This window comes from Phaethon aethereus (assembly GCF_964289735.1).
Source record: "Phaethon aethereus genome assembly, chromosome: 12".
NCBI lineage: Eukaryota > Metazoa > Chordata > Aves > Phaethontiformes > Phaethontidae > Phaethon > Phaethon aethereus.
Window position 1 is genome coordinate 2,999,740 of NC_138588.1, and position 15,925 is coordinate 3,015,664.

Genomic DNA, 15,925 nt, shown 5'->3' on the forward strand with positions numbered 1-15,925 from the left:
TCAAGTTGACCTGGACAAATGACGTGGAGTGCGTGCGACTTGAAGTGCTCACTTAGTATTTCTAGTGAACAGAAACTTTCTTATCTGCTTTGTTAGTTTGCTTTATTTTGGTGCTAATGCTTTATAAAAACCTGGAAGAGGAACAACCTTTAGGCACAACCTAGTGTTGAGTAAATTTGGTTCTTGAAATCAAATTAGTCAGACTATATTGGGGCAGTGTTTTGTCTTAAGAATGACCAGATAGGTGCTTGAATGTTTGCAGGGTTTTTTTGGCTGGCATTGGTTATTTTTATTTTATTTTTATTTTAGTCTTATTTTGCAAACAAACTCATGGTTGCTGCTGCATTGTTTCAATGGTTTTGCTTTCTAGACTAAAACCATGAGAATTACATGCATTAAGTTTGAGAAACATACTGTGCTAAAATGAAACCGTATTTAGATGCCTCTTAGAATTCTTGAAAAGATGTGACATTTTGATCAAATAAACTAGGCAACACAATCAAAGACAAACAGTGCTTTAGTACAGTATTTAAAAAGAAATGTTGCAAATTACCCCTTTAATTTCATCCTGTAGAGAGCATCACTTCCATGTTTATTTTGTAAAAGTAAGGCAACCATTTTTCTCATGTTTGTGGTAAAATGTTCACTGTTAATTTGAATGTACTTGATAAGAGGCCTTTGAATTACTGTGGATATTCAATTTATTCTGTTTAACAATGTCACGCTATTAAATGCCATAATTGTCTTTATTCTGTCGTTGCCCTGTTATGACAGGGGGACTTTCAGACTTTGGCAATAACACATCATTCAAAGAAGAAGCCAGGCAAGGGAAAACTTGTCTTCAAGATATACAAGAACAAAAAGAGGACAAGGAAGAGAGTGACTCCAGTTCTCGTATGTATCTTGTGAATACAGATATCTAGTTCATTGTGGATAAATAGGGATTTCAGCAAAAGCTAAGTGGGGCAGCTGATTTTTTTTTTTTTTTTTTGCAGTGAGTGTATATGATAATGCCAGTTTATGCCCATGCCTCAAGTTCTTTTCTCTGAATTTAATTTTCTGGATATCTAATGGTTTAACTTTTAAAATTACAGTTCTTTTTTTTTCCCCTTTTCTGTTTCAAATAAGTGATAATGGTAATATAAAGACTAAATGATAATTATGACTTAATGTTTTTGTCTTTAAAAAAAACCTAAATTGCTTTATAGGCATAATCTACAGGACAGCCTTTTCTACCAGTCTATTTTCTTTATAAATCCCGTAAGAGGAGAACAGCTGAATTTTTGCAGGTCTATGAGAGAGGTCTGAATTACTCAGCTCCCTGGAATTCTCAAAATTTAGGAGATGCATCAGAAATGAGATGGGCTTTGGATTTGCTGTGGACCTTTTTTTTTTCCTTCAGGTTTTACATCTGCTACTCACGATTCCTTTAACTGCAGTTGGGTAGCATAGACTTTATGCAAGCATATAGCAGATCAGATGTGTAGTAAAAATGTATAAGTAGTATAGATTCCCATATACATTAATTGAGAATACTCTTCATAATAAATGATCTCCTAATAATACCATTATTTAAATTTTTCAGTATGCTTTTCACTACTATTTAACTGTCCCCTTGTCAAGTGGGAGCTGTGTAAAAGTATGAGAAAATATGGAACCAGAAAAGTTACTTCAGTGTTTTCTTTTCGCCACAGTCTTCCTTCTAGCATTAGTATTTTTTCTTCCATTTGCTTGAAAATTTGTGTAAGTGTTAACCCATGGTCATAAGAACATACTGGTAAGATGTCAGGCAGGTTATTTAGGCTTAATAAAAGTTTTGAGGACACAGAAAATGTGAATTCTGCTGAAAGCTTGCATTATTTTTAACCATAATTAAGACAAGCTTATGTCTCTTTATAGTAGTATTATGTGCTGAAAATGGTTTACGCTTTTGAATACAACTTGAGAATATTAAGTTGCTTGAATTCCTTTAAAGAAGTAATTGTCTGTTTTGCATAGCCACCTGACAACAGAATTTGTCTTTCATATCTAAAAGAGGTGACTATAAATACTGAAACATTTGCTTCATTTCTCTCATGTAATCATGGTCATGGGGGTCGTGGAATCTCTACGAAGATAGGCTCGTTGACCCTGAGCTGTTGCAAAGGCAGGAAAAAATACTCTTAATGCCTATCATCTGCAAGTGAACAAGGGTGGTCTTAGTCTCCACAACCACCACAAATTTGGTGTGCAAGTACTGCTTACTTGGACTCTGTGTACAGAAGCTTAAGAAACTTCAAGTTATAAAAGTAGTGCCAGGAATTAAATATCCATAGTTCAGTTGTTCCAGCTTGAAAACCTCTGCCCAAGTAGATATCAGCCTGTGCATTATGGGATATGTACAACATGCTGTCACTTAATCCTGCCTAAAGCGTCTAGTAGGTAATGGAAACTTGAGATTTAAATTAAATTGCTTTGACTCTAAAGAAGTGTCTGTCATTTTCTATATACAGTGTCTGAAGTGGAGAGCACAAAAGGGAGTGGTGACTGCCTACCTAAACTGAATTATCAGAACTCAAGTAATGCCAAAGCTGCTTCTAGCATAGTGCGGCTCAACGGTACAGTTGACAATACCATCGCAGAAGCTAGCGTGGGTGAGTGGAAGAGGAAGTACATTTTGATTCTTGTACAGTTTTTGTGTTTATATATTTTATTTCTAACAAGAGCTCCAAGCAGTGTGCCCCAGTTCTGTTGTTTGCAAAACTTGCAGCACTTTATTGGTGTAACGACAGTGACCAATGAAATTTGTGGGAACGACTTTGTGGGGGTCAGTTTAGGTTGGAGTCTGCATGTGCTGTGTCAGGGAGATGTCTGAATATTCTGCATTTCCAGATTTTCTTTTTTTCTTGTTTGCCTTTTTTTTTTTCCTATAGTTAACATCTGCTTACAAAATCCCATGTCTTTACTAATGTCAAATCTGGTTATTATAATACTGTCAGCTGTGCTTGAAATACTGTAATACCATGCTTCAAAATCTGCATCTTTATGCTCTGGCAAAACAATGGCTATTTCTCTGACGATAACTCTTTTTTTTTTTTGTCTCTATTTCTCATTCATCAGTGTTGCACTTTTTTGCCATTTCCCTAGCTTTCAAACCTCTTAATAATGGAGTATGTCTCTGAAAGAGGAAACTAGATACATCTAAGACTTTTCTTGATGATGTCTCAAAGTACTCTCTTGAGTTGTGTGATTTGACTCCCTTTTCAATGTTTTATCATCTGACCCTTTCTAGAAGTTATGACCATGGTCAACTTCCAACCACTAGCACAATACCTAGTGAATTAATCTCTGTGTTGTAAACTGTTTGAAAGATGAGACAAATTTGAATTCTTTTGTAATTTTGTTTAGTTTTCTTGCATAGCAAGAAATAAAGCACCTTGTTTCATCTGTTTTTCAGAGAAATCTGTAGGATTGATGTTTACATCATCTTTTGAAGACGCCAGTGAAGGAGAAGTTATAAAAAGTAAATCCTCAAGAAAGAGACATAAAAGCGCAGTAGAACCTGACTTAAGGGAGATACCATGGGAAGGCAGGAACCGTAACCTCAGTGGAGATGGCTTAGTGGGACTCATGCTAAATAGAATAAATCAGGAAGCAGACCCTGGAGAAATTGTTGAAAAACTGGGAGCTGATGCCAAAATCCTATCTAGTGCATTACAGAAAAGCATAAGGCCAAAAACTCTTAATATCAGAACTTCCTCTTTAGGATCTAAGAGAGAAAGCCTGGAGAAAGAATCTAGTGATGAAGATGCAGCTTTTGATTGCAGTTTTACAGATAAAACAGAGTCTCCTGTTATCTTTGATCTGGAAGACTTGGATGCAGAACCTGAAACATCTACAGCAGTGAAATCCTCCAGTGAAAAATCTAGAAGGCTGCAAAGAAAGAGCAGCTTTCCAGTAAAGCCAGTTGAAAAGACAGATGTTGAAACAGGATTTGATCCGTTATCCCTGCTGGTTGCTGAGACAGAACAGCAGAAAGAGGATGAGGAGGATGACGATGATAGAAGTGTTTCTACTCCATCTGCAAGGCGAGATTTAGCTGAAGAAATAGTGATGTACATGAACAACATGAGCAGCCCTTTGTCAAGTCGTGCCCCAAGTATTGAGTTGCAAAAACCCTATGATGACAGAAATGCTAATAAAAAGAGTCCAACAGTAATCCAACCTTGTAGGAGGTCCAGCCTTCCCCCAAACTCCCCAAGGCCATCCAGTCTTACCAAATCCAAGAGCTATCATGCAAAAAATGAAGAAAGGCCAAGAGACAGGTTTTGGTCCTCCCCAGCTTATTCCCCAAACAGTCCAGCAAAGGAACAGCCACAAGATACAACTAGTGCGTTAGCACTTGTGTCTTCACCGTCATTCAACTTGGATACGTTGTTAACACCTAAGCTGGATGTTCTAAAAAGCAGCATGTTTTCTGCTGGAAAAGGGGTTGCAGAGAAAGCTAGCAAGTGGTACTCAAAATTTACAATGTATGCTGCATCCTCAAAGGTAAATTTTTATAATTACTTTTTTGTACTCTCCTCCCCACCACCCTCAGGTCCTATAAATGAAGGAAAAAGCTTTGTAAAGGTTTAATCACTGACTTGTATGTGATGAATCCCCCATTTGAGTGACATGCATCATGGTAGACTGTGCATTAAGTTGTTTTAATCATGTTTGAATTGCCAGGACCCTAATTTTATTGTCTTGAATCAAGCAAAATTTTGGTCTAGCATGAGGATATTTAACGGGAAACCGTAAGTATACTGTAGTGTGTTGACAGGGCAGAAAAGACAGCTGTGCCTTCCCTTACTTACCTAAAGAAAAAAAAATACTTAAAGTTTTTAAGTCTTTACTGCTTGTATGAAAAAAGGGATTTCATTTAGATATTTTTATTAAAAGAATATTTAAAAAAGAAACTTCATGTAGCTATTTAACCCTGAGTGAAACTTGCCTTGTTTCACATCGGTTCTGAATACATATCTGAGCTGAACGATTTTCCAAGGAGGAAAGTTCATGCCTTGAATTTACTGAGACAAGGAGGGCTGCCTCTTATTTTCAGAAATATTTTTGCTTTCCTTTCTTTTCCTCAGTGGAATGTGTTTTCTCCTCTCAGGATCAAAATTCAGACCGAGCAAGTGTTTCATCTCTTGGAGCTCTGGACTCAGAATCTACTTCCCTAACTGATGAAGATGTGTGCAATGATTTTGAAAGTGCTTCTCCTCAGGAGAATACTACATCAGAAATTAAGGGAATTGGCCTCAGCAGGACAAGCCTAGAAAGCTCGGCTTCCCACGATGGCTCATCAAAACAATTTGACCAGTGTGGTAAGAGGCAGCTTTTGCATTTCATTCATCAACGTGAACAAAAATATTCCAGTTTTTGAAATTGTTCTTTCATAAAACTCAGTTTGGGATCATCCTAGTCATTAGTCATTTTTGTGGAAGAAGTAAATCTTTATTTTCCTACCTGCAAACTATTACTCATACAGAGATGTCCATACATATGGATATTTTAGTTGTAGAACCTTGGTTTGGGTGTTCTTTCGTGTGGAACAACTTGCACAGTAACTTCTGTCCCTGAATAAGTTTCTGGATGCTACAACTATGCAAATAAAAGACCTGTTAAGTCCTTCAGTATTCATGTAATCATCTTACTTGTATGAGCTGTACAGCTCCAGAAAACATCGACAAAAGCTTTCAAATGGTAACTTTATTAGTCTGGTTTTGTTTTCTAAAAGTAGTAATTGTTTCTGGAAAATTGTTACCATTTTCTATAAATCACTGTTGAAGCTGATTATCAGACAGACTTTGGGGGGTTTTTTATTCCTAATCTGTGCTGGATAATTGGTAGTGACTGTTATATTGATTTCTGTGCTATTGTCATTACGCAGTACAGTTTGTTAAGCTGAATCAGGCTGAAAGGAGGATCTGTCTACTTAAATCCCTCTACTTAGCACCTAGAAGAGCATGCCCGGATTTGGCCCCCCAGTTTGTGGGATGTGGAGGAACTGGAGAGAGGGGCAGTGGAGGCTGCCATCATGGCCAGGGGGTTGGGGCATCCTGAGGCTGTGAGGGGAGCCTGGCTCGTTTAGTGTGGTGAAGAGAAGGGTCAGGGATATCTGCAGTCACAAGCAGCACCTCTTATCCTTTCCTAGTCTTTATCCAGCAAGACAGTGTGGGTATGAATTACTTAATCTGTAAAATTTGTTTCCAAGCTACCAACTGTTGTAAAAGAAGAAAACTGAACATATGGAAATTCTGTGTTGGTAGATGGTATTTTTGCGGCTGTTGGTGCTAGGCAGATGGCAGCCTCACACTCCAGCTTCACGTTTCTTTCTGTCTGAGTATGTCTGATTTGTTGCATCTTCCATCACACATTTCATAACTGCAGTATTGTTTGACCAGAAAAAGAGTTTACTAAAAATGCATATTCTGAATAACTTAATACTTTGGGTTTCTTCTGTTAATAGGTTCTCTTTCAAAGTTCCCTCTGCCTGACAAATCAGAGTTGATATCTTCTTGCAGTACAAGCAGTACCAGTGTGTTTCAGAACTACGCTATGGAGGTACAAGATGATTTATTGATTTTAATTGATATGCTAAAAGCAGATGTCTTTAAATATAAATGCTATCTGAATCTCTGTTAAAGTTCAAAGCTTAAAACTAATCCACTGAAAGGTAGATAAATATTTCTGTGACAGAGTAGGTTTCATTTCAAATCCTGCTCTAGAAATGTCTTTATTGCAGTTATATCTTTTGGTCCTTAAAGCTGCAGTTCTCAAGAGTTTAAGAGTTGGATACCATTGAATTCTGGCATCTAAATCTCTTGCACAACTAAATTTGTTGAAGGTGAAAATACCAAGTCTTAAATAGCATTATACATTTAAAAAATACAGAATAGATAACTAGCTGTTTTGTGTTGTAGCTTCTAGTAAGATCATTTTGGTTTTCACTATTACACTGGGTTTGGGTGGCTCCTTTTTTCTTCCTTTTTTTTTGGTTCAGTGGATTTGGATTAACGACTGGTCATTTTCATCTTTTTTTTCCTCTCATTTCTGTTATACTGACAGTCACTACAGAAGAGTGTTCCAATTCTAAAAATGATTTTTGTAGCTGCATAATATTCCTGTACTACTGTGTTTTCAAACAGATTACAAATGATGTGTTATCTTTTATAAAAATATTATTGAATAACTGGCTGGCTTTACTCTGGGAAGCCATAAAAGGATCACCTAACCCACTTAACTAAAGTATATTTATTTCACAAGTGTAGTTCCAGATCCCAGTCTATGTGCTACAATAGAACAAAGACCTGCATTTAATAAATTTTTCAGACAATGTTCATTCCAGTCATTTAGCATATCAGCTGTCTGCTAATGCAGTTTGGATTTAAGAATTAATAGTTGTTCTGAAATACATAGCTTTAAACCCAAATGTTGCAGCCTAAAGCCTGGGAACGGATCTGTGATTGAACTTGTACACAAGTGTTGAGCAGTATTCAGCTAAGGGCAAAGATTTTGGCTATAGTTTTAACTGCCTTGTAAAAGAAGAATAGTTTTGAGAATGTGTAACAGCGGAGTTCTGTTATCGCCTGTATGCAGGTCCTCATCTCAAGCTGTTCACGATGCCGAACTTGTGACTGTTTGGTTCATGATGAAGAAATCATGGCAGGTTGGACAGCAGATGATTCAAATCTCAATACCACGTGTCCTTTTTGTGGCAATTTATTTCTGCCTTTTTTAAGCATAGAAATCAGAGATCTTCGGCGACCTGGACGGTAATAATGTTATTTGAATTTTCCTTCGGTTTTGAATGCTCGTAATTGTGAAGTGGTTTTTGTTTAGTTTTTTTAGATAATATTAAGCTTTTGCTTTTCCTGCAGTTATTTTCTGAAGTCCAGCCCTTCTACAGAAAACATGCAGTTCCCATCACTTTTTGCAAATCAGAGTGGGAAGTCCTGTAACACTGCAGCTACTGTTGGTCTTGCTACATCTCTAATGTCTGTTCAAGAAGATATAAATTCAAATAGGTAAACCCGCATTTTCTGCATAGAAGTTATCCAGGTTCTCTGTGGATGTGCATGTATTCCCGAGCAACAGAAATAAATTTACTAAGATACTGTCTGAAGAGGAGAAACTGATTTGAGAGAGGATCTCCTTGCTGCCTCTCCCTTATCTCTGAGTTGGCCACGTCATACTTTTTCAGTATAGTGTTTACCATTTCATCCTAAATATAAAAATTCATGTAGGCATCTGTAATTCTGCAGATTTTTGAACACTTTTAGGATGCTTGTGTTCATTATCAGCGCAAGGGGGAATAAAGCTTGCAATGTAGCGTGAATGAGTGTGGTGGCTGACAAGGTAGAATTTGAGGTGTCAGATTGATTATTTCAGATTTATTTCTATCTGTGTACATTTTAGAGCACTTAGACTAAAACAAAAAGCTGAGATTCTTAACTTTTTTTTTCCCCTAGCAAATCTAAGCAGCATGACAATATTTGTGCCAGAAGCATCCAGATCCCCACAGGAAGAAGACAAAATACTTCTGGGTCGGAATGTACAAGGCACCCTGTAGCAAGGAGTATCAGTACTTTTGGTCCATTGGAAGATGATGAGAAGGAAAACCAGAAGATCAGCCATATCATTCCTACTGGTAGCCTGCCTGCTACTTTGCAAGGACCAACAGTGTGTAGTTTTTCTACCTTAAATGTTTGGGGTTTTTTAAGCGTGTGACAGATCAGAGAAATGTGAAACAGCGTTAATTAGGAGAACAGAATTAACCATCCCAAATTATGAGAAATGCTAGGTTAGCTTTTAGATGTTGGTGTGTCTCAGGGAACAAAAGCATTCATAAGACTTGCAAAGATAGTTACATTCCAACTAATGGCGCTTTTTTTTTTACCATAGGATTCTTTGGGCCTAGAATGGCGCTTACCTAGTCCTGATCCTATAACAGTTCCTTATCTCAGTCCACTAGTGGTATGGAAAGAGCTCGAGAGCTTACTTGAAAATGAAGGTGATCATGTGATAACAGTGGCAGACTTTGTAGATCATCATCCTATTGTGTTCTGGAATTTGGTGTGGTATTTCAGACGCTTGGACTTGCCCAGCAACTTACCAGGATTAATACTTTCTTCAGAGCACTGTAATAAAAATTCTAAGGTATGGAATCAGTTAGGAAATACCGACATACGAGAAATACTTGTTTTCCCATATAGGAAATCATTAGATAACTCAGTAACTCTTAGAAATGTGTTTTACAATACACTGGGCCCAGTCCCGAATTAGTAAAGAATGTGTAAACCGAAGGAAAACATGCGTAACTCCGGAACTTGGGCTCAGCAGTACGTGTGTGGGGTGTTTAGCTTTTACCAGTCATACTGTAATTTGTGATCCTCAGTTACAAAGATAAGTTTCTAGTTGGTTTTATTGCAGTTTGACTAGTTAAGCAGTAGAAGGAGGACAGAGTTACAATTTTCGGACTGTAGGAAGATTTGCTATGTCACCGTGACATCCCATTCAGATTTTGCTTCCTCTGGTTTTACAGCAGTTTTAATATTGAAGCCTTTTGGAACAAGGCCTATAGATGTGAAGATTTATTTTAAATACAGGAGTCCTCTGTCATGGATCTGTAGTAAAATTTCTTTCTTTATGCATTCTCCTGTTCAGATTCCACGAAACTGTATGTCAGAGGACAGTAAATATGTTCTTATTCAGATGCTATGGGACAATATGAAATTGCATCAGGATCCAAGGCAGCCTCTGTATATCTTGTGGAATGCTCAGAGTAAGCTTTGTTTCTTGTGGTATTTTTAAAGAGCAATTTTCATTTTGAGCAACTGAAGAATGTTGAAAAAAGATGTCCTTGTGGATAGTTCATGCAAGATACAGAACTGATTTTTGATCATACTACTTTTTGTCTTGCAGGTCAAAATCGCACTCTTTTGTTTGAGAGTGAGTGTTAAGTTTGGTGTTGCTATTCTAAGTTTGTGTGACTTGTTTTGGGAGGGAGGGTGGTTGTATGTTTAGCAGTAAACTGCTTGAACGAGTTTAGTTTTCTAGCATATCTGTTTGAAATCATTGACCGGTATCTCCAGTGGCTTTTTTTTCATTGGGAAGGGAGGAATAAAAGGGAATATGTTTCAGTGACACACTGAACTTAAATTGTCAGTTCATCCACTTTGCTTGTTTTCTTATTTTTAGAATTTGCTTACTAAGAATTTTGTTGCCAGTGTTGGATCATATGCCTGAAAATAGCTCATGACCCATTACGGCTGTTGAGTTTCTCTTACGTGCTTTTTGTGTTTCTTTACGTGGATGTTATTTTGACTTGATGTTTATTGTTCTTTGTTCACTACATATATGTCAACATTTTCAGTTTGTGTAGCCTTCCACCTTTTTTAATAACATTTCTACTTGTTACACAAAGAATGTATTTACTCTTATAGCTTTTCTAATGTTTTTCAGCCCAGAAGTACCCAATGGTCCATTTATTGCAAAAAGATGACGACTCTTTTAACCAGGAGCTCTTGAGAAGTATGGTGAAAAGCATTAAGATGAATGATGTGTATGGACCAATGAGCCAAATATTGGAGAGATTGAACAAATGGCCACATATTAAAAGACAGAGGTAAGAATACAAACATGCCCAACTGGAGCAAGTTTGGACAACAATAAGGCTATATTTTTGTAGTGTGTTTGTTAAAGAAAAAAGAACTTTTTTTAGCAATGCTCTCAAGTTTGTCACTGAGGCTGGTAAATATTTTTCTTTTTTGTGATAACTTTCACAAACTTATTTTAGAAAAAAAAATTGGAGAAACTAATTTTCACTCATTCCTTCTTCCCTTTATAGCCACCTCTTTTTTTTCTTACTTATGAATAATGGGAAGTCAAGTAGGGAGTGTGTACATCTTTGTATATTTCATTATTAAATGTTATATTTTTAAAATATTTTTTAAAATCAAAAATATCCACTTGTTTCTAGTGTGCATGGGTGGATTTTTTGTTTAAGTTTCCAGTAGGGAAAAGAAGGGGGACCTAAGGTTAAGTTGCATATTTGGGAAGGTTTTTTCCATTAACAGTGGAATCAGTGAAAATTATTTCCTATGAATTTGTATTTCTTGCCTGGATTTACTGATTTTTATTTAGAATAAGATACATAGCATCCTTTTCAACAGCTGGAGCATTGACAAGGTGTTTATTTGGTTGTCTGCCTGCTTTTTCAAGATAATGTAGGAAAGCAAAAAAGCAAGCTCCTTACCCGTTTGTCAAATTTGGTGGGTGCCTTAAGTGCATGATTCGCTCTGCGTGTGCTTAAGGCATCCACTGATGTGCCGGAAGTTGCATCAAGGACACGTGATATCCGTATGTGGGGAGTCCAGGACATTCTCCAGAGGTCAGAAGTGACAATGTTTTGGAGGTGGCAATCGGGAATTATGTTCAAAATGCCACTTGTTTAAAAAAAAAAAAAAGGTATCTTTAAATGCTTCGATCTATTTTTAATATAGATTGTTTTGTGGGATATCATTGCAGTATATAAATAGACATTTCTTTTTATAATTTCAGGAGCCTTTACAGAGAAATACTATTTCTTTCACTTGTTGCCCTAGGAAGAGATAACATTGATATAGGTAAGTTTTATAAATTATTCAAATAAGATGATTAATGTAGGCAAACTAGTTTTTCAGCTTCCAAAAAAAATCCAAAAACCTGTTGATTAGATGTGTGCCTTTCTATGGTAAGTGCTGAATAAAAAGGACTTTACTGTTATTTTCCATTGATAAGCGTACTAGCTGTCATTGTATTTGGGTTGTGTTTTTGAGCACGGTATATAGAATTTGATTTTCTGTTTCTGCAGATGCTTTTGACAGAGAGTACAAAATGGCCTATGACCGTCTCACAGCTAATCAAGTGAAGAATACTCACAACTGTGATAGACCGCCAAGTACTGGAGTGATGGAATGCAGAAAGATTTTTGGAGAACCATATCTTTAAATATACCTAGCTAAAGAGGTGATATCTATGATGTGTACCTGTGTAAAATAACCACTTCAGTAGCCACAAGGAACATCTCAGTCTTCAGTGTTCAAGAATGTATGTACAAATGTACTGTGGCAGCCGGCCTTGGAAAAATTAGGCCTATCTACAGTTGTGGAAATGGATAGTGTGAAAAATGGGCCAAATATTATTTCCCTGTCCCTTGTCCTTTCTGCAAATCAATGTGTAGAAAGGATTCTAAACAAAAACAGTTCTTTAATTTGGGACAACATATTACAGTTCCCTTCCTAAAAGTAAATAACAGGTGGACAAACAATGCACTGAAACTAATGTGAGCGAAGTAAATTCTTCAAAATCTATTGTTTACATAGAATATTCATGATGTTATGAAGAGCATACAAAGTTGTATTATACATATTTTAAATTGTTTATAGTAAGTTGATATTTTTTTAATTTTTTTAAATTACTGGAGTGAATTTTAAATGGACTTGCTGCATAAGCAACGCAGTGCTTATTTTTTTTGCAGTACACTGCTATTTATAGTAACTTGTCCAGTTACTTTTTGAAGAGTGATTTGTTTTTAAAGCAGAATAGAAAATGTTAACCTTCACCTAGACAGTACTCTAGATACAGGATTCCTCTCATGCACACATGGAAAAACGTGTTACCACAGCAATCAGAAGGGGAAGGTATGGTAACCTTCGGAAAATCTCTACTAATGAAGACACTGATGTCTCTGTAAAACACTTCTGTAGAAAACTCCTCCTCTTCTTTCCTGTTCCCTTCACTCCCCACCCCCTAGTACAGAGAAAGCATATTGAAGAGTCCTTACAGATTATGTTAGTCCATCTCAGCTGTTGGCATTTGTTAATGTGACCTCATTACAGATGTAATACGAAGCAAATGACAGCCTGCAAGAAGTTCTTCATTAAACATGCAGTGTTCAGAGTCTTGGTGGATGTGTTTGAAACACTCTAAATACGACACGTGCATAATGCTAATCCAAAGCTTTTAACTAAAGTAGATGAAGCAAACTTGCTACAGGGAATATATAGGGAATGTAATTTATTGGGGCATATTGTGCATAGTTAAATGTACTTGGAATGTTTGGTCTCTATTTCACAGGCAAAACATCTTTTTGTTTGTTTGTTCTGTGAAGAAAAATGCTATGTCAGTCCTTGTGGTGGAGTCATGGCTTTTGACTCACGTTTTCTTGTTCTAGAGATTTAAAAAAACGTTCTGTGCTCTCAGTCACATAGCCACTCCTCACCAGAAGGTGAGCTACAGAGAAAATATCAAAAGTCTTGTATGGAGGTAGGAAAACAGACATTGAATTGTATAAAACACCCTAAACAAATTAAACCATGCTTTAACAAATAGCTTTATTTTGAGTAATCTTAATGGTTTTCCAATTCTAATTTCTTATAGTTGTTGCTGTTATAATAGTTCTAAATATTCAGCTGTTACACTAGACTTTATATTTTGGTCCGCCTAACAGCAGGTATTTTTTAAAATCTCTTTAGTTCGCAAGAGTAATAATACAGCAATATTTAGTTAGGCAGAAAGGATATAAACTTTAAACTCACATTTACTTCATTAAATGAAATAGAGTGAGCCTCTTAGAGGCTTAAATGAGAAGTAATGCTGCTATGAAGCTCTATGTAACCTCCTCCCAGACCTCTGTAAAGTAGAGAGAAGATGCTGCCCTAAGGAGAAAGGATTTAAAATTTGTAGAGCTGCAGGTATATGCTGATGCTAATTGCAAGGTGCAGTCTTGCTGGATACCTCTTCTCTAATTTGCTGCTAATTATGTAGCTGACCTTTTTGAAAGTATCCCCCCACCCTGAGGTTGAGCTAGCAATGCTACACTTACCAACATTTTTCACATTTAATTTATTTTAACGATTTGTGACGCTCTCTTTTGTACTGCCGTGCTTGTAACGTGTTCCTCATGCATGAAATATAGCTGCTTTTTTCACCCAGGTACATGGTAAACAGTGTATCAGTGGAGGGTGGATACATACTGCCTTCATTCTTCTCAACTATTGTGAAAAACACCAGGTTATTTTTTAACATATTTATCGTAAGTACCTATTGGTGTGCATGTATGCTCTGCTCTGTACAGTAGGTACACTGTATTTACCAAGTTGCATACAGTGGTAGTTGTGTATATAAACTCACACATGTCTGTGCTGTGTGTAAGGAAATGTTCCTAGCTCTTTGCAGTTCTGTTTCCCATGTCATTTACCGCTTGGGGCAGTCACTGTTTTATAGGACCTTCAAGCCATGAAGGAGAGCAAGTGCTTTTTCCAGAGCTGCCGTGGTGTGTTAGAGGTACTGAGTTATGAAGCAAGCTTCACGCTTGCTATTTTAGTCTAGCAGAAGCGACTGAGCTTGGTCTCTAACCACCTCTCCCTAGGACGTAACACCGCAAACTGTGTGTGCTAGCGCAGGAATAGATGCAACACTTGTAATACGTGGCCCACTTTCTCCAGTCTTAGTCCCGGCTTAGTTATAAGTACTTCCAACGGTCTTCAGACCAGTAAGTTTGCCACTTCATTCAAATATCAACAGTCCTGCCAGTATTGTCACAGGAGTATATCCTGTACCTTGAAAAGGATTGCGTACGCATCCTTCAGACAACCGATCTTACTGTCGTCTTGCATCCTCAGAGTGGCACTCCTGAAGCATCGCCAATGTCTATTCGGGTGTGCTTTTAAATTGCTATATCATGCAGTAGTTCATCATGTGAAATCATTATACTTAATGAATTGTTTTATGGAGTCTGTTGCAAGACAGTCCACTGTAAAAATACTATAATAAAATATAGTTGGAATAGTGATATAGTGGAAGTGGAAAATTTTCCTCATTCAAGTCATAATGTTTAAAAGGTCGGTCCTGAGGTGGGTAATTTTTAAGCGTCATACAATTCAGTGTTGAAACAGTTTTCAGATCTCACTGTCCTTTATTACAAAAGCAATTTGCGTATATTTTCCAATACCACAAAGATGGATAAATAAAATATTTGAGACATATTTTCAATTTAAAATTTTGTATGAACTGAATTTTCTCCTTTTGTGTACTAAATAATGCTTAAGTCAAAAACCTTAAACAAGGGGTTTAGATTTGCAGTGCAATATATATTTTGCTTTACTTATGGTTCCACTGGAATAATTATTGGAGATGAAATACAGAAATGTGAATAGAACCTGTGCTGTTTCTCTGACACTGCTGTTTCCCATTTTGAGAACGTTTGCCGTTGGTACAGTTACAGCCTGATGAATTAGACTTCCACTGGCAAATTAAATGATTTGTACCCCAAGAAAGAGAGAATTCCTGCATGTAAAATCTTTGTATAACAAATGGGAAATGCAAACAGTAATAATAGAGAGGGGTATTTCTGGACATTATCTCACTGGGATTTAAAAATGGTACTTTGTTAGTCTGCAAGCAGCACTTTTTAAATGAATGGTTGTAGATTTGTAAATATGTAATGTTTAAATTTTATTTACCAAAAACCAGTATGTTGGATGTTTGCTTTGGTTTGTAGTTCCTTTAAAATATGCGAAGCCAGTGTTCACAATGTTAAGGTTTTTTTTTTTTGTCTCATCCAAAAAAAAGTTTTACAGTGAGTCAATAAAAAGCTTAAAATCTTTCTGGTTATTTTCATTAACATTTTATTAGATGGATTAGAATGACAGAAATGTCTGCAACTCTGAACTACGTTGTTTGCTCACATGAGGCGTTGTTAACAATAAACCTTTCAGGTTTGTTGGTGTCAGTGGCGTTCTGACATAGTGGTTGTCTAGAAGACAGCGCTAACAGTGAGAAGTAGTGCTGGGAACAATAATCTGTACATTTCAGAGATGGGTGTCGGGATGAAAACAAAACTCAAGCAGTTCAACTT

At 36.7% G+C, this 15,925-nt stretch overlaps 1 protein-coding gene across 1 annotated transcript in view; it reads left to right on the plus strand.

Moving 5' to 3' along the window:
• Positions 1-12,015, plus strand: part of DENND4A (DENN domain containing 4A) — a gene marked incomplete at both ends in the record, with an annotated part of 40,351 nt that extends 28,336 nt beyond the window's left edge. The window contains 14 exons of the mRNA XM_082005126.1: positions 775-894; positions 2,493-2,633; positions 3,437-4,530; positions 5,138-5,348; positions 6,494-6,588; positions 7,624-7,799; positions 7,905-8,051; positions 8,496-8,706; positions 8,929-9,183; positions 9,691-9,808; positions 9,949-9,975; positions 10,489-10,651; positions 11,587-11,651; positions 11,879-12,015. Of these exons, the coding sequence (XP_081861252.1) occupies positions 775-894; positions 2,493-2,633; positions 3,437-4,530; positions 5,138-5,348; positions 6,494-6,588; positions 7,624-7,799; positions 7,905-8,051; positions 8,496-8,706; positions 8,929-9,183; positions 9,691-9,808; positions 9,949-9,975; positions 10,489-10,651; positions 11,587-11,651; positions 11,879-12,015 (2,960 nt within the window). The remainder of the gene's footprint in view (positions 1-774; positions 895-2,492; positions 2,634-3,436; positions 4,531-5,137; positions 5,349-6,493; positions 6,589-7,623; positions 7,800-7,904; positions 8,052-8,495; positions 8,707-8,928; positions 9,184-9,690; positions 9,809-9,948; positions 9,976-10,488; positions 10,652-11,586; positions 11,652-11,878) is intronic.
• Between the last annotated feature and the right edge of the window lie 3,910 nt (positions 12,016-15,925).